Below are 18,909 nucleotides of genomic sequence, written 5' to 3'. Positions count from 1 at the left end.
CATGCTATAAAGATAGTGTTCACTGAATATGGACACATATTAGATGTAGATACATAGCTTGAATATAAAAGCCTTTTAGTAACATAAGCAAAAAACAAACAAAAAAACCCAAACACTTAAGTACATCTCCTGTTCTTTACAATATAATATTCCACAAAGTACGAGATAAGAATTCCTTGGAAAGCCATTTAACTCTTCAGAATTGGGCATTTTCTTCAAAAAAAAAGCAAAGTTCACCTTTTTCTTTTGCACTAATACGGTTTGATAATTATAAATTATTCTGTATGATCCATGAGCTGTATCCTAAATTGGTTTTTAAATAATTTATCAATGTTGTGAATAAACCTAAAAAGAACATCCAACTTCCTTGACAAGATTAAAACAAAAAACAGTTTAGCTGGGACAACTAAGTAATCCAAAAGACCGGGTGGTTTTTACATTACATCCACGAGGAAAAAAAACCCAAATAAAAGGCACTATTGTCCGTGATTTTTATTTTATTTATCCAGGTACTTACATTATATGGTTTTCGTCATCATAAACTTTATAGAAAGTCTGCAAAGACATGTCTGTAACAGCAATTAGACGTCACTAGCTTTAAGTGGCTTGCTAAATGTAAGAAGATGCTATGCGCTGTTATTGACAACATACTTCTCAATTCAAAAAACTACATTCAGCAACGGTACTTGGGCATTAAAGTCACCAGTCGAGCTCTACTGGGTATTCCCCAGTAAGACATGCTGTACAGTGGCCAATCTTTCTAACACGAGACTTATTGGTTTTAAGGCTGTTTTGATTTTCTTGCTTTGCTTTGATACTTTCTTGCACAGATGATACCAACCCTTCCACAGAAAGATAAACCACACTGTCTGCTCCTAGGGGAAATAAAAGAAGACAATGAAACATTAAAAGCTACACTAGTATTAAACAAAATAAAAGCATCTTGAACATGTAGTCATGATATTACATGGGTTCTCTCCCTGTGGGTCACCTCCCCTGCAAGGAAAAAAGACTATAAAACAAGGTGTTAGGGGATCACAATCACCTTGTCCTTTCCATATTACTAAACTGAAGTAGGGGTCCCTTGTTGGCTAGACAGGAGGCGGGGATTCTGGTATGGAAAAGACTGAGAACCACAATGTTACTCATTTTGTCAAAATGGAAACTAAATCCAAGCTGGTCATTGAGATTCTCTGAGCTCATAGCACATTGCCTCCCTGAATTAGCAATTATTCCAAGTTCACCTTGGAAGCAGCCACACACACAGCTGTTTCAAGCTGTCTTTGTTCCATAAGCAGAGCATCCATGACTTTTGTTCTTCTTGCTGTATTTGGCTATTGGGCCTTTGAGATAATGCAGTAAGTGGTTCACGTGAATGCTCTAGCAGGAGGAGAGAGTGTTTCACCCTCTCATTTTATCACTTTTGTTAATTACATTGTGAACAGATATTAAAATGTGATCCTCCAGCAAATTCATAATGCTTTATTTGTGCCATCACAATTAATGCCATGGGGGGGAAAAGGCTGATTAAAAGATTAGACAGAAGGAGCAATGAAGTCAATCTTAAAAACACTAAAAAAAACCCTGCAAGTTTAAAGGCTTTTTACTACAGCTGTGTTTTTAAATTGGTAAGTTTTCAAAATCATTGCTACAGCACAATACTATATATGATAATAGACATGCCCATTCACAAGCCATTACTGATCACTATTGCTCCATCATGATAATGCACATCTGTTATTTGCAATGGCACAAATAATAATTTTGGCATTTGTTCTCATTTTTTTTGTTCTGTAGCAAATATTGCTTACTGTAAAGATTCTAAAATACACTGCATTTATTTTGTTTAAATCTTATAGTTTTAAGATGAGATGCCTTCAGCTCAAGAAAAATATTTACATAAATTCTACAATTTGAGTTTTAAGCAAAACCAGCAAGCATTTATAAATTTAGTAAGAATATTTTATTATGCTTAAATTTTCATCACTACTCTGTCTTCAACTTATCTTCCTGAAATTTTGCATGCCACAGCTCAACACAGGTAGAGTTTTTCTGGGAAGTTTGGCAAGAATCAAAACAACTAGAACTTTGAAACTGTATTTGTCGTTTACTTTTTGAAAGTTATTTGAGTGCTCTATATTTTGTAAAGGAAGAACTATAAACTGCAACAGACAAAACATACAGCTGGTATCAATGTGATCTGGTGTGAGCAGTTCAACAAAAAATTCAGTAGCTCAGTTTTGGGGTTTTTTGGTTTGTTCTTTTTGGGAGAGCGGGGATGTCAGTTTTTCCCCACTGAAAATTTGTGATCATGTTTTTCCTCATGACTGAAAAAACTCAAGGGCGGGGGGTAAAACTATAGCATTTACCTATGTATTTTGCAAGGTCATGAAATTCAGGTCTGTTGGCAATGAGTTCTTCTTTTGTTGGAATATTTATTCCCATGTAACAAGGAAATTTTATGGGAGGTGAAGCCACACGAATGTGCACCTGAAAGAAAATGAATTTTCAATATTACATTACCAGTAAAAACTTGCATCTTGATAAAAGTCATTGCTGTTAGTTAATGTTATACTCAGACACGAATGCCCCAACCCCTGAAAGGTAATCAGCAAAGGCAAAGCCCTGCCTCTATTTGGAGCCCCACATACATATAAGGATCCACTGTGTGCATTACATTTCAGGATCAGGGTCTTCGGTCTCTCCAGACTCCAAAATATCAGTACGGGTAAAGAAATTTAACAAGTAACATTATTAAAGCCTTTAAAATGGCTTCTTAATTTTCAAATAAAACTATTTTGTCTTCACAACTTTTCTATTAAAAATAGATTTAAAGTGTGAGTAATCCAATTTAAATTAACAGAGCTACTCATGGTAATAAAAATAAGCACACGTGTAAACGTTCACAGGCTCTGTGCTTAGGCAGTGTCTACTCATTGACAGCTTTGGTTATACAAAGCACATTTGCTTCTGTGACAGACTAGCACATTCTATTTCATATGTAAATCAAAGAAACAAATTAAACCAGAAGCAGTATTTTTCTTGAGATTTAGGACAAATGCCTATTTACCTAAGAAGTAAGGTTAAAAACAATACCGCAGCAGGAATAAGTAGTTGAAATATATAGCCGCCACACTGATTTTTAGATAAAACTATCAGTTTTCCATTCAGTCTTGATTTGTCAGTTACATCTTAGGCCATGTCTACACTACCACTTTTGTCAGTATAATTTATTTTAATTCACGGGGGAGGACGGGGGGGGGGGGGGGGGAGACAAAAAACAAACCACCACTCCTGAGCAATATAAGTTACACCAACAGAAATGTTGGTGGGGACAGTGCTATGTTGATGGGAGAGCTTCTCCCACTGACACAGCTACCGCCACTCGTGGAGGTGGTTTTATGTCGAGAGGAGAGCTCTCTCCTGCCGGCATAGAGAGTGGCCACACAAGCGATCTTACAGCAGCGCAGCTGCATCAGTACAGCTATGCCCTCGCTAGTGTAGACGCACACTTACTTTAAAATAGAGCAGTACCCCCTTTATTCAAGTTTTTCTGCTGCAGATTTTCCTAAGATCAAGCAATCACACAAGAAACTTTTCACACTATTACATATTGTTGTGCATTTGCTTTCTTTGTTTTTATGGCTCTCTTTCTACCACACCTTGTGAGTGCACTAAGGGAAATATTCTGACGTGTAACTGAAACACTCCAACTTGTGTCTCCATCAAATTTCCCTTTACATCTGCATTACAACTGCTGAAAGTGAACTTACCTCCTTCGCACCAGATTCCCTGAGCAGCTTTATTATCGGTGAGATTGTATTGCCCCGCACAATAGAATCATCGATTAGCACAATTCTTTTGCCTTTAAAGTTATCAGATAGGACTCCAAATTTTTTTGCCACTCCAAGCTGTCTTAATCGCATGTTTGGCTGAATAAAAGTTCTTCCGACATATCGATTTTTACAGAGTACTTCAACATATGGCAGCCCACACTACAAGCAAAAGACAATTATACACACAGTTAAATAAAATAAATACATTAAAAATAAGGATTAGGAATTGTAAAGATTTTTTTAAAAGATGACCTGCAGATTAGGGCTAATCAAAGGCCTTTAGCTTGACCAATGTAGTGGCAACAGTGCACTGGTGCAGCATACCACAATATGAAACCCAGCTCACAGAAGACCCACATACACTATCTGACAGGAGGAAAACACCAAAACTAACTTACTGTAAAGGAGAGTCTAGCGTATTTCACAGAAAGTTAGAAACACTGGCGGGGAGGGGAAGAAATAAATATTAAAAATAATCCATCCACAATACCTTTTGTGCATAACCTAGTGCTGCTGGTGTTGCAGATTCTGGTACTGTGCTAACCAAGTCTGCTTCCACTGGTGCTTCAACAGCAAGCTGCTGTCCGCATCTTCTCCTGACTGAATACACCATTTGACCTATGGACATTGAGGAAATAATAATTCTTTTCCCTTATGTAATTATGATTTAACTTTCAGTTTGCACAGTACAGGAACTATTCCTATCAAATAAACTCTACAGTAAGTTTTAGGTAAATAGGAAGCCTCTAAAAAGTAATGAGAAATATTCACCACCACCAGTCACCTTACACCTTTCATCTCCTCCCATAATATCCATGTTGCTTTCCATCTTTCAGGCCACTGTGAGGACCAAATCCTTCTTGCCTTATTCAGGTGATCAGTCCCACTGACATTAACAGAACTATTCACTTGAGCAAGACCAGCAGGATTTGAACCTGAATTTTTACTCTCTCCACATCCTGTTTTTGTTCTTGCATCAAATGGTTCTGCTAAGTAGCTTGACATTAGCACAGAATAGAGGCCTGTCCTATGAGAGCTTTACCAAGGTAGTGATCATAGGACAAGACTGATAGCTCCATGTACACTGAACATGTACAGAACTGAAAATTTAATTAGAAAGAAGGATCCACAGGAATGGTTGCTTCTTGTAAGGAAAGATAAGATAAGCCACACTTCAAATGCTTTAATAAGTCCTAAATATTTTTTTAAATGTTGTCTAAAATGATACAATAGTATCTTATATATTCATACATTTTAAGGCCAGAAGGGACCACTACATTATCTAGTTAGACCTCCTGAATAATACGGGCCACAGAATTTCATCCAGTCACCCAGGTACTGAGTCCAATAACCGGGGTGAAAGTAACTTAAAGGATTTACCATTAGGCTGGAGTCCTGAGTGGGGGCATGGCCTCAACCTGAAGAGGTGGGACCTTTAAATCAAGATTTAAATGGCCCAGGGCTCCCCGCAGCAGCCCGAGCCCCTGGCCCTTTACATCACTGCAGGAGCCCTACCGCTCCCCACAATGGGCAGGAGCACCTGGCCCTTTAAAGTGCTGCCTGAGTCCGGCTGCCGGAGCCCCAGGGTAGCGGCGGCAGGGCTCCGGCGGGGATTTAAAGGGCCAGGGGCTCCGGCCCTCGCGGGGAGCCCCTGGCCCTTTAAATCACCTCTGCCAATAACTTGTGTTTGACTACAGCATATCTTCCAGAAAGGCATCCAGTGCTGTTTCAAAGACATCAAGAGATGTACAATCCACCACTTTCCTTAGTAGTTTGTTCCACTGCTTAATCACTCTCACTTTTAAAAAACTGCACCTTGTTTCTACATTAAATTTGTTTGGCTTTAACTTCCAGCCATTGGATCTTGTTATGCCTTTATCTACTAGATTAAAATGACCTTTAGTTCCTGGTTTTCTCCCCAGAAAGTTACTGTGTTATAAGTACCTAAGTGCAAACACTTCTCGACCTTCATTTGAGAAGTTAAACGTATTTCGCTCATTTAGTCTCTCACTGCAAGACCTTTATTTCCAGTCACTGAATCATTTTTGTGGCTCTTTTCTTCTTTTCCTCTCCAATTCTTCAACATCCTTTTTAAAATGTGATCACCAGATCTGGATGCAGTATTCTAGTATTTGACTCATCACTAAATGTATACAGACAGAAAAATCTCTTCCTTCTTCCCTCCTAGTCACTACTCCTGTTTATATATCCAAGGATCGCATTAACCCTTTTTTGACACAGCATCACAGTGTGAGCTCCATGTTAAGCATCTTGTGCACGGTGACCCCTCAACTGTTTTCAGAGTCACTACTTTCCAGGATACAGTCCCCCATTTCAATAACGCCTGCATTCCTTGTTTACTATAGTTTATCTTCATACCTTCAAAAATGCTGTCAGGCCTTGCAAAATAAACATATTCAAAGATACAGAATGCTGATGGATCTCCTCCAGGTCTTGGTACAACATCCAGTGTTTGGACATCATATCTGGATATCTTCACAATCTCTCCAGGGAGGACTTCACGATAATACCTTGAAAAGACATTTGCGGTATTTAGAAATTTCCATACACTTGCATGTTAGTTTTAGAATATAAACAAAGCCATGTTCTGCTAAACCCAGTCAACTTTCTGATATTCAGCAGTCACAAAATATTAGATTATTATTTTAAAGTTGACCCTTTGGCTCCTAGCATTGGACTTTGCCAGCACTAATGCAAGACTAGTGCAGTAACATTGACAGCCTGCATTAGTACCTGAAAATGGTAAATCTCCAGTCTTAGCACTAAATGGTTAAGGACATCTTCCCATTACATGAAACAGCCAAGACGACACTGAAATGCTTTATGTATATTAGTAGCAGTTATAAATTTAAGATAGAGTCAAGTCCTGGCCATCATGAGATGAATAAACTGACTCTTAATTTAGTCTTGACTAGTTTAGTCACTTTTCTATGAAACACAAATCATCCCATAAAATCAAATGGCCTGGAATGAGGAATGTAGTCATAAGAGCTGTCACTACAGTCAGTAACTAGGGTCCTGTCAGTATCAAAATAGAAGGTGGAAGGCAGCTACAACTGAATAAGGGCAGGATTACTGGAATATAGGTCTGCTGTTCCATATGCTTAGATTATAGCTTTTCATAATTAGAACAAAAATTGAATATGGAGTCTTAATAAAAATATAATAAGCTCAGCGATTGCATTATTAAACATATTCTTAGATCTTCTATAAGCTGATCTTCTAACTACTGTTGTTTAAGTATACTGCTTCAATTGACACTCCTAGAGGAATTCTGCACCACTGCACATGGACCAGAATTCATGTACGGTACAAAAAATTTTTTCGTCTTTTCCCCACAAAAAATAACTTTCTGCCTGGAAACTTCTGCAGTTCCACCTTTCACACCTCAGAGGCTGCTGTGGCGCCAGAACAGCCAGCAGACAGCTCCAGTCATGCTCCATTCATCCTGCTCACAGAGCTATGTTAGGACTGACAGAGTGGGGCACAAGGGGCTGATGGGGGGTGGGGGGGGAGGGTGGTGTCATAAGCTGGGGTTCAGAAGGGCTAGTGAGGGGCACAGACAGGGATGTGGGCTCAGGAGCTAGTGGGGTGACAGCTTTGAGTCAGGGACCGAATGCAAAAGGTTCCGCAGGGCCACATGGGGACGGGAACAGATGTGCCTGACTGAATGGGAAAGGCTTGGTCAGCCAGGGTCTGCATGGGGGAGGCTCCCCAGCTCCTTAACTATCCCTCCCTCCTGCCCAAAATCACGTTCCGTACTTCTCCCACCCACGGCCAACAACTTTCCAGATTCACTCCCAGGCTCCTTCCCCCTTCCTCAGCTCCTCCATTACCCTTGGACTCCCCCAAGCCTATAGACTCCTTCTGAAGGATGCAGGAAATAAGTTTCTGTATTGTAGTTTAAATGAATTGCTCAGAGTTCTGTATTAATACGCTAGTAAGGAATCTGTCAAAAAAAACATTACCTGAATCTTTCTTTTTTGGGGGAATGTATTGTTACAGACATACTTGCTGACAGGTATTTTGAAATAAATTACAAAAATAATTGAAACTAGCATGATTAAATTGTGTTATTTTGACAAATAAAATAAATATGCAGAATTTTAAAATATTGTGTGAAGAATTTTTAGGTACAGAATTCCCCCAGGAGTAAATTGAGTTTAGTTATCCAATTAATTGCATCCTATCACTAGAGGTTAAATGGCAAAAAAAAAAGAACCAGGAGTTCATTTCCTAAGTACTTAGATTTTCAGTTTTACTAAACATGAATCAAGATATTCATATCTGAGTAATGTTGAAAAATATTCACTGCACATATCACACACCAGCAAGTCTTAAAACATGCAGATTAAGTGACTCTGATGAATGCTGGAGATGTAATTTAAAAGGGGATGCATATTCATTAGCCAGATACTAGAATTAGTGGGCTAGCTGATAACATTGAGAAAGCTCTACGATACAACCGCATTTGCTCCAACCCCTCAGACAGAGACAAACACCTACAAGATCTCTATCAAGGGGAGGGATAGCTCAGTGGTTTGAGCATTGGCCTGCTAACCCCAGGGTTATGAGTTCAATCCTTGAGGGGGCCATTTAGGGATCTGGCGATTGGTCCTGCTTTGAGCAGGGGGTTGGACTAGATGACCTCCTGAGGTCCCTTCCAACCCTGATATTCTATGATTCTATGAACTACAATACCCACCTGCTGAAGTGAAGAAACAAATTGACAGAGCCAGAAGAGTACCCAGAAGTCACCTACTACAGGACAGGCCCAAAAAAGAAAACAACAGAACGCCACTAGCCATCACTTTCAGCCCCCAACTAAAACCTCTCCAATGCATCATCAAGGATCTACAACCTATCCTGAAGGACGACCCATCACTCTCACAGATCTTGGGAGACAGGCCAGTCCTTGCTTATAGACAGCCCCCCAACCTGAAGCAAATACTCACCAGCAACCAGACACCACACAACCAAACCACTAACCCAAGAACCTATCCTTGCAACAAAGCCCGTTGCCAACTGTATCCACATATCTATTCAGGGGACACCATCATAGGGCCTAATCACATCAGCCACACTATCAGAGGCTCGTTCACCTGCACATCCACCAATGTGTTATATGCTATCATGTGCCAGCAATGCCCCTCTGCCATGTACATTGGTCAAACTGGACAGTCTCTATGTAAAAGAATAAATGGACACAAATCAGATGTCAAGAATTATAACATTCAAAAACCAGTCAGAGAACACTTCAATCTCTTTGGTCACTCAATTACAGACCTAGAAGTTGCAATTATTCAACAAAAAAACTTCAAAAACAGACTCCAACGAGAGACTGCAGAATTGGAATTAATTTGCAAACTGGATACAATTAACCTAGGCTTGAATAAAGGCTGGGAGTGGATGGGTCATTACACAAAGTAAAACTATTTCCCCATGTTTATTCCACCCCCCACTGTTCCTCAGACGTTCTTGTCAACTGCTGGACATGGTCCACCTTGATTATCACTACAAAAAGTTTCTCCCGCACCCCCCCCCCCCCCCGCTCTCCTACTGGTAACAGCTCACCTTACCTGATCACTCTCCTTACAATGTGTATGGTAACACCCATTGTTTCATGTTCTCTATGTATATAAATCTCCCCACTGTATTTTCCACTGCATGCATCCGATGAAGTGAGCTGTAGCTCATGAAAGCTTATGCTCAAATAAATGTGTTAGTCTCTAAGGTGCCACAAGTACTCCTTTTCCTTTTGGGATTTATATGTAGTGCAAAACGCCCCCGTTGATGATGATTCTTAGCAGAAGTATCTCAGTCTCAGAAGGTAGGTCCAGAGTAAAGCAACTTTTGTTAAGAAAACAAAGATGGTACCAACAGTTAATTATTGGTACATGGAAATGACAGAACTCACCACAGAGGAACATATGTTGTAGCTTGTTTCTAGAACATCTCTCAATGTAATAGATTACTGAAGTTCAGACATTATTGGTTTCCAGTTTTTGCTCTGAATTTAATTTTTACTTCTTGCAGTTTTTGCCTTGTTTTTCCACTTTAAGGGGACACAATTTTACTTACCAACATAACACTCAATTAGTGGCAGATTTGTTAAATGTCGGATTTGCAAATTAACTGTAAATTCCTCATTATAGGTATGAATGATTTTGTTGATTTGACTGTAGTTTTTATTTTCACTGAAAATTAAATGTTTTTGCACAGAGAACATTTCTCCGGTTTCTTTTTTAACTATATACTGGGCTTGTCTTCACTATAGTTAACTTCAGTATTGTCCCAACTTGAATCCTGCCTGCACATAAAAATCCATAATTTGAGTGTGGTGGAGCTGTCAGCTGAAGTGGCTAGCCTATCAGGAGGTATAGGCTACAGTTTGAGTCAACACAACCCACCAACTGCTAAAACAACCACTCTGTAGTTGGAATATTCATTTTACATTGTGGCTGTACTCACTTAACTCCTTTTCAGTTAGCTTAGCTAACTCTACAGTGAAGAGATAACCACACAGTCTTCTTTGCAGATGATTTCTGAATACACTATTGCCATATTTATTTAAATCCATAAACTGATAGATATAATCTTTCATACTGTATGTGAATACTATCATTTGGCTATTTAAATCTCTATTCACTGTTTAAAGTGTTTACAGATCACCTTGTATGTGAAGGAACTTACTGTGCACCAATAGATAAAAAGCTGCAGGATTCAGAGGAGACCACCCATCCTTCTGTTTCGCTGTTTTTCTTCCCTATAATAAAATTTTCAATTATAGTTACATTATCTTCACAGGTCTTGGAATTATAATCACTAAACATGTTAAATTTCTGCAACAGTACTGGCCTGTTACATTTTGTAATCATGTACTTGGGCAAGTCAAATAGTCACGATTTCTAAATAGAAAGTTTGGAATTGAAAGTTGCTGTAACATTTGTTGAAAAACTGTTCTTTGGAAACATTATATAAAACTTGTCCTTGAGAGATTAGAAGAGCCAGTTTCACACAGTCACTGTTCATAAGGACAATTCAGAGAAATAAATTCCTTATCTCCGCAGGACTTTTCCCCCCTACTTCCATCTCAATAAGTTTTTGGGGCCCTGGTGTATACACATGCTTTTTGTTTAGATAAGAAATTCCTTACTCTCTGTATATTAAGTGGTGCCTCCAATGCCACTGAAATCAATAAAAGGGTGCCCTTGGACTTTAATGGGCATTCACTGGACCCAAAGTGAGAAGAATTCTCAAAGATAGGCAAATGAAAGGGAACAAATGGGCAGATTAAGAACATAACAGGATACAAACACTAATATACAGTATTTGGACATTGCGAATATTTTCTAAGAGATTACAAAAAATTCTCACACACAATCCTCCATGCCATATCAATTTCTTTGGACAAAGAATGGCTTTATACATTTTTTCCTGCAGTTAAAAATGTCAAGTTCCCATATCTTACAGCACACTAGGTCTTAAGGTTTTTCCTTGAAAATCACTGGTATCACTCAGGGCACTGAGATGGGAAGGTATGTACAATTCTCCTTTGGGATTATCTTCCACGAATGACCAGATTTTATCCTGACTCAGAACATTTTGGTTTACAAGAACATGCAGAGCCTTTATTCAAATTCCTATATTTGCGTTTTCACGTTAACTCCTTGCCATAATATGTGGACAAGTGGGTTTCCCAGCTCCTTCCAGAAGAATCCCCCCCAAAAATAATTTTTCCTTCAATAAAACAAATAAGCACCAGTAGCCCAAAGCTAATAAGCAACCCTACAACAAAAAGGAGAAGAAATAGGGCCTGTATCTAGCCATCCCCACTTTTCTCCCAGGGCAGAGGGGAGAAATCTCTCTCCAATTATCTCTGCTGCAACTAGGCTGCCTCTCTCTGCTGCTGCCATGGGGGAATGGGGATTTACTATTGTCAAGAGAGAAGGGGTGCTTCTGATTTCCTTTAAATTTGTTCCCACCATCAAAATGTATTTTGTATTTTATAAATCAACCAATATTGGGATATTATTGCATCCGATGTTCAGAGAGAGCAACATTTTAAAGAAAAGTTGCTCAACTGCATGAATGTGGACATGATTCCCCCATTAAGTGCAAATGTATTATTTATCTAGCTTTGCAAATGTAAACATACTTATGGCTGGTTACCCAGTCTTTACATAGGATTTACCTTTTCCACTCATACTGCCTACTGAAATGAGACGACCAATGCAGAGTGGACGATTCCCATAGGGATCACGTACTGCATAGATTATGTCTTTATGCATCATTAGTAGTGAATATGAAGTAGGGGTTTCATTCATTAAATTTTTGATTCTGAAATGAGATTAAGTAAACACAATGGTATGTTACAGATGGCTGTATTCTGTTACTTACTACTGCTGTATTTTACACTCAGACAATACTCTTGTTTCTAATTCCAGCCCCTAACCGCTTACCTTGCCACCCAGTCTGGGGTATCATCATTCTCGAGTGGAGGTGTGAATGCCAGCAGCTGGGTGATCAATTCGCTGTCAGAACTGGTCGATAGTCCCACACCATGTCTCATCAGCTTTTTTTTTTTTTAAAAAAGATAAAATATAGTGTTATCAGTCTACGAAACCACTGCACCATTTTTAGTTTAGCAAGGAGTTACATGTCTGAAAAGTTGTTTTAATGTAGAAGTCACCAAGAACCAAAGAACGTGGATTGTACTTTTGTCCAAGGAGCTGGTGCACAACATCGGCTCATATAAAATGACACTCTGAACTGCATCCCTCACGCTTCTTTTCACTGCTTTGCTTTACTGGTGACCAAAGCATAAAGCAAAGTTGACATTCCCTAATATCCACAGTGCTACTCAGGGTCTGGGGATTTTGTCACCTTCTCACTGCTGCTTACACATGGCAAACTGAAGTAGGGCACAGAGAACAGGTGAAGAGAGGAAGCACAAGTAAACAATGAAAGAAGAAATGACTGAAGACAGAGTAAGGGGAAGGAGGGAAGAAACAACAACCTAAGATGTGAGAGACTGAATCAGACTTATGGTCCTTTTAGTCTGGTGTGCTCAACACACACGTTGCATTTAAGGAAGAGGAGAACCTGCAAAGTATCTAGCCTACTATTCATGCCTGTTCAATGCTTTGCACCGGAGGGTTCCTACCTAACCTTTGTAGATCTTGCATCCTGAAGAATAAGACTGGATACCATTTTTACCATTATCACATTTACAGTGATGCTTGAACATAAAATTAACCCATCATTTTGAAACCAGTCACAATATCTGTCTTGATACATTCTTGCAGCATTGGTGGCATCCACAGACTGACTACATTCTACATAAAGTTCCATTACCTTTTCCAAGTCATAAATTTACAATTCTTTGATGTAGTAGTATGTTCCCTTGTTCTTTGAACAGGGTTAAAAGAGAAGCATCTGTGAGGTTTTAATTCTGCTCTGCAATATGTCCACTTCCTTCTTTACGGGCTATGATATCCAATTTTTGACTGTCTCCTTATGTGTTCATATCACTATAAATTACTATTTTCTACTACTATTTTCAATATTCACTATAGCTTTCTCAAGGTGATGACAAAAAGAGATAATATTGCAGATGAGGACACATCAATGTATTAGATGATATTTTCTAAGCACTCTTTGCTTTCTCTAATGACTGCCATGCAATGGGCAGATTCAAACTGAGCTATTCATAACTGTATCTGGATTAGTTTTCCCTATTGGATCAACATTAACACAGAAAATAAAATAAAAGTAGATTATCCCCCCCACCATGGGAGTTACAAATTAAAAACTTTGTTTCTCAGTGCACTGCCCAATCCATTAGTTTGGAGTTCCTCACCATTCTCTGTAGTTTTCAATGACCTAAAGCATTGTATGTCAGCTAGGAGATGTGACCAAGTTTTTGTCCATGTCTGCCTCCTACTCATTAATAAATTATACTGGAAAACCCAGGACTGATTCCTACCTTTCTTCTGAGTTGTTTAGCATTTATTAATTCACCATTGTGTGCCACAGCAATCTTCCCATGAAGAGTTTCTACAACGAAAGGCTGGCAGTTCTCTAATTCAGAGATTCCTGACGTGGAGTACCTGGTGTGGCCAATTCCAAGATTTGAAACATACAGCTTCTTCAGATTGTCTTCACTGAACACATGATTAATAAGACCCATTCCCTTGCAGGGAGGAAAAAAAAGACTGTATTTATTATTGTTTCCAGCAACACACTCATTATGCCAGCACTTTACAAGCAAAAACCAACAGCAACAAAAAACAAAAACAAAAAAAGAAAAGAGCTTACCTCTAGAGAGACAAGACAGACAGGTAGGTCACAGGAAAGGGGAACAACATAAGAAGGCAACTGGTTTCATCAGGATAATACACAACATAAGGGGGAGATTGTTTTGAGCAGATTTTATTTTCAGATAGACAGACTGTCCCCAGTTACCACTCAGTAAGAAAATATCCTTTGAGAAACCACTAGCAGAAGAAAATTTGGGAATACTATATGTATTTATATTCAAATGTAATTTTAAAAGCTCAACTGGCTTTGTTCTTTTAATGCTATTTTAAAGTTTAAAAGCTCAACTACATTTATTCTTTAATGCTATTTAGAGAGAACACTATAAAACAAATATTTCAATATATTCTGTGCTTTTTTCCCTGAGAAATAGGATAATACATTTAATCACCAGCACCATAATGAATTTGTTTTTATACCAGCTTCAGATTAATGTTTAAAAGACCCCATTATTTGTAATTCCGGCCACTGCTATAATTGGCACTCAACCTGAAAGAGCCAGAAAACTCTGTTGAAAAGTCTTCAGGTATCCAAGTTGACTTCTATGGCAGAAATGACTCAGAACTTTTATAGATAGGCCCCAGGAGATTCTAGCATATTCAATAGCCAAGGCAGTGCTCCTGTTGGCAACAAGCATTGTGAGGTTGGAATTTAAAAGCATGCAGGGTCTAAGTAATTAAAGTACAGGACTGGGAAACAGGTGCTCCAATTTCTATTCTGAACTCTGGCACAGACTTTTTTTGTAACCTTCAGAAAGTCTCTTCATCTGTTTAAATCTCTTTATCTCTCTAAAATGTGGATGATATTTACTTCCCTTGAGTGTTATGAAGATTAATTCATTAAAGAGCTTTGAATGCCTTAGAGGCTCAGAATTATGTTTGAATCTGATAATTAGAGGAAGGAGAAGAGAGGTTAGCACAAACAGAATTTCAATGCAAAAAGTAAAACGCTGCTGTGGCAACAGATAAATACAAGGCAAGGCAAAAAGAGCAAGCTCTGGCCTACACACCAAGCTACACTGGTTTAACTAAGGCCATGTCTACATTACAGCTGCTACAGCACCACAGCTATGGCACTGCTGTAGCACCAGAGTGTAAACGTTTCCTTCATCAATGGAGTTACTCCCCCTCACCCTGGCTACATTTACATTGACCTAACTATGGTGCTCAGGGCACAAAATTTTTCATAGCCCTGAACGATGTAGCTAGGTTGACCTAATTTAAGTGAAGACCAGACCAAACAGTGTGGCTTTAGACCAATTTAGTTACATCAGTGCAGAACCCTGCATAGACTCTAAATTTAAAATGGTCTAAGAGTCAGGTCAGTAAATTCAAAAAAGTGCAAGCTAAGCAGAAATAACCAATTTTAAACTAATAAAAGTATGTTCTACAGGGATTTGCACCAGTTTAATTAAATCAATTTTTAAACCAGAACAGCTTCAAGGACAAGACCATATTCACTGGTTTGTGCCCTTCAAGTTTTCTTTTTTAAATAATAGTAACTATAGAATTTAAATACTGCAGCCAAGACATATCCCAAGGATAAGAGAAATCTTATTATGCAACTGCTGTAATATCAAAACTTCCTGAGATGATGCAGTCATCGTATTTAATTCTTAATATTGATGTCATTCTCCACAGCTCTTATGGAATCAATATAAAGTATTATAGTGTCTGCCAACATTTTATTCTCAGCGCATTACTTTTTACTCAGAGGCTAAAGGAAGTGCTAACGGTAGAAGTGGAAATCTCTCATAACCTAAAAAGAAGTGGAAGCTCAAAACAAGAACAGGGTCTGTCATAAATATAAAGGGAAGGGTAACCACGTTTCTGTATACAGAACTATAAAATCCCTCCTGGCCAGAGGCAAAACCCTTTCACCTGTAAAGGGTTAAGAAGCTAGGATAACCTCGCTGGCACCTGACCAAAATGACCAATGAGGAGACAAGTTACTTTCAAAGCTTGCAGGAGGGAAAGAGTCTGTGTGATGCTTTTGCTGGAAACAGATCAGGAATGCTCTTCAGAACCCCTGTAAAAAGTTAGTAAGCAATCTAGCTAGAAATGAGTTAGATTTTCTTTTGTTTAATGGCTGGTAAAATAGCTGTGCTGAATGGAACGTATATTCCTGTTTTTGTGTCTTTTTGTAACCTAAGGTTTTGCCTAGAAGGATTCGCTATGTTTTGAATCGGATTACCCTGTAAGGTATTTACCATCCTGATTTTACAGAGGTGATTTTTTTACTTTTTCTTTAATTAAAATTCTTCTTTTAAGAACCTAATTGTTTTTTCATTGTTCTTAAGATCCAAGAGTTTGGGTCTGTATTCACCTATGCAAACTGGTGAGGATTTTTATCAAGCCTTCCCCAGGAAAGGGGGTGTAGGGCTTGGGGGAAAGATGTCTCCAAGTGGGCTCTTTCCCTGTTCTTTGTTTAACATGCTTGGTGGTGGCAACATAGGGTTCAAGGACAAGGCAAAGTCTGTACCTTGAGGAAGTTTTTAACCTAAGCTGGTAAGAATAAGCTTAGGGGGTCTTTCATGCAGGTCCCCACATCTGTACCCTACAGTTCAGAATGGGGAAAGAACCTTGACATGGTGGCAGTGGTGGGATCAATTTGAGATTTTTTTTTGGGATCATTTTGAAACAGAAGCACAGTAGGATTTTAAAAGGACATTTTTTTCCCCTTTGGGCTGCTTGAAAGCAGGTTTTAAGCTGAAAGCAATTATAGTTTTTCTGTGTCTGCCAGGGGGCCAGAGCAGCAGACATAACAAAAGGGATCATTCTTTTTGAGCTGGAGTTTTCTCTACCTAAAGGCAGGGTAGTTAACCTCCTGCAGGGAAATTCACAAGTTTTTCACAGACCTGAAGTGTTTTTTTTTTTTGTTTTTTGTTTTTTTTTAGCTAAGAGCAACTAGAGGGTTTTTCTATTTGCCTGGAGACAAAGGATTTTTCTGTAGGCTGAGAATAGCTATCATATTACAGCACAAAAATTTTACAAGCAGTTTTTTTTTTGTTTTTTTTAAACTCTCGGGTGTAAAGTCAGTTAAAAACAGAGAGGCTAAGATGACAGAATCCAAGGCGGAAAAAGCCAAAGAGGCTGCCCACAGGAGAGCTATGGAGGCAAGGGAAAAAGAACTGGAGGAAAAGGAAAAAGAAAGGAAACATGCACTGGAGATGGAGAAGGCAAAGGCTCAGCAGAATATACCAACAAACCCTAGCAATCCTTCTCCAGGTACCGCCTCACATCCCAGGAAGTTCCCCACCTACAAGCCAGGCGCTGATACTGAGGCCTTCTTAGAAAACTTCGAAAGGGCCTGCCTTGGGTACAACATCTCTACAGATCAATACATGGTAGAGCTGAGGCCGCAGCTCAGTGGACCCTTAGCTGAGGTGGCGGCTGAAATGCCTAAGGAACACATGAACAAGTATGAACTGTTTAAAACCAAGGCGAGAGTCAGGATGGGGCTAACACTCAAGCATTCCCGTCGGCAGTTCAGAGCCCTAACGTGGAAACCAGACGTGTCATTTACCTGACATGCCTACCACATTGTGAAACATTGGGATGCCTGGATATCAGGAGCAAGTGTTAAATCTCCAGAAGAGTTGCCCTTCCTAATGCAAATGGAGCAGTTCTTAGAGGGTGTTCCTGAGGAAATAGAAAGATACATCCCAGATGGGAAGCCCATAACTCTAATTGAGGTGGGGGAGATTGGAGCCAAATGGATGGAGATGGCAGAAAAGAAAAAAAACTAGTAGCAGTTGGGGCGAATATCAGAAGGGGCAAACTGGAACAAAACAGGTGGAGGGAGGAGAGAGGAACAATCCTGGTCGCAGTTGGAGCGGAGACCAGAAGAGACAACCTCCGACCTCACCCTACTACAAGGGACAGCCCAAGGCCTCAACTACACACCCAGGAACACTCCAGACACCTTATTGTCCTGCCACACCGTTCTCCAGCAACCCACCTCGCCCCAGGACTTGTCAGCTGGATGACGAATTAAAAGTGCTGAAGGATAAGAAGAAAAGTAGGATTAAAGACAAAAGGCTATGAGATACCTCCCCCTCTGATCTGTTATTGGAGTAAGCAAAGATTGAGCCAGTTTATCGGCTGAGAGCCTGCATCAAGGCAGGATTCTCATTCCTGGATTTTGTTTCTCCACTGTGAGCTAAGTAGGACACTCATGTTCTACTTGAGGGACCTGTTAGTGTGAGAGCTCTGTCCTGCTGGGCATGCTCCCACTTCCTGGGACTCAGAACCTTCTAGTACTGAAGTCAGAAGGAGATCTGGGCAGAAGATGCAGTTTTAATTGACACAGCTCCAATTCCTACGTTCCTTCCAGGAGGGTAGTTGGTTAACTTGTATTTCACTTCCTGACATCAGCTCAGTGTAAATATAGGAAGTAAATTCTCTAGAGCAAGTAAAGTGCTTTGGCCTAAGATCTTTTTGGGCTTGGCCATTTTAGGCCTGTTGGCACCCTCTGGATTTCTATCAGGTTGGAAATAGATGAGGGAAATCTGAAAAATCCTCCCAGTCTCTGGATCTATTAATTTGTGTGCAGCATTCAACTCTTCAAAGAATCTGCCATGATATTTACTAAAGCCAGAGTCAGTCATAGATGCATCTGCTTCCAGGCATTAATCTAGTTTCAAGGATTGTGGTTTTTTGTTTCACTCTTTTCCCTCCATTCCACTAGAACTCTGCTGGTTTCACACATTAGTACTTAAACTGCCAGCACC

At 39.5% G+C, this 18,909-nt stretch overlaps 1 protein-coding gene across 1 annotated transcript in view; it reads right to left on the bottom strand.

Annotated features, from left to right (window-relative positions):
- Positions 1 to 477: 477 nt before the first annotated feature.
- PPAT (phosphoribosyl pyrophosphate amidotransferase) overlaps positions 478 to 18,909 on the bottom strand; it is a 70,068-nt gene continuing 51,636 nt past the window's right edge. Inside the window, exons 3-11 of the mRNA XM_084625691.1 lie at positions 13,846 to 14,052; positions 12,320 to 12,432; positions 12,052 to 12,197; positions 10,551 to 10,623; positions 6,216 to 6,367; positions 4,327 to 4,454; positions 3,774 to 3,995; positions 2,370 to 2,490; positions 478 to 875 (exon numbers count right to left, since the gene is read on the bottom strand). Coding sequence (XP_084481817.1) covers positions 700 to 875; positions 2,370 to 2,490; positions 3,774 to 3,995; positions 4,327 to 4,454; positions 6,216 to 6,367; positions 10,551 to 10,623; positions 12,052 to 12,197; positions 12,320 to 12,432; positions 13,846 to 14,049 — 1,335 coding nt within the window. The 5' untranslated portion in view covers positions 14,050 to 14,052 and the 3' untranslated portion in view covers positions 478 to 699. The remainder of the gene's footprint in view (positions 876 to 2,369; positions 2,491 to 3,773; positions 3,996 to 4,326; positions 4,455 to 6,215; positions 6,368 to 10,550; positions 10,624 to 12,051; positions 12,198 to 12,319; positions 12,433 to 13,845; positions 14,053 to 18,909) is intronic.

Source organism: Lepidochelys olivacea, assembly GCF_965140295.1.
Source record: "Lepidochelys olivacea isolate rLepOli2 genome assembly, chromosome: 4".
Taxonomy (NCBI): Eukaryota; Metazoa; Chordata; order Testudines; family Cheloniidae; genus Lepidochelys; species Lepidochelys olivacea.
The sequence above is the reverse complement of the archived record's forward strand: the minus strand, read 5'-3'. Positions and strand labels throughout refer to the sequence as shown.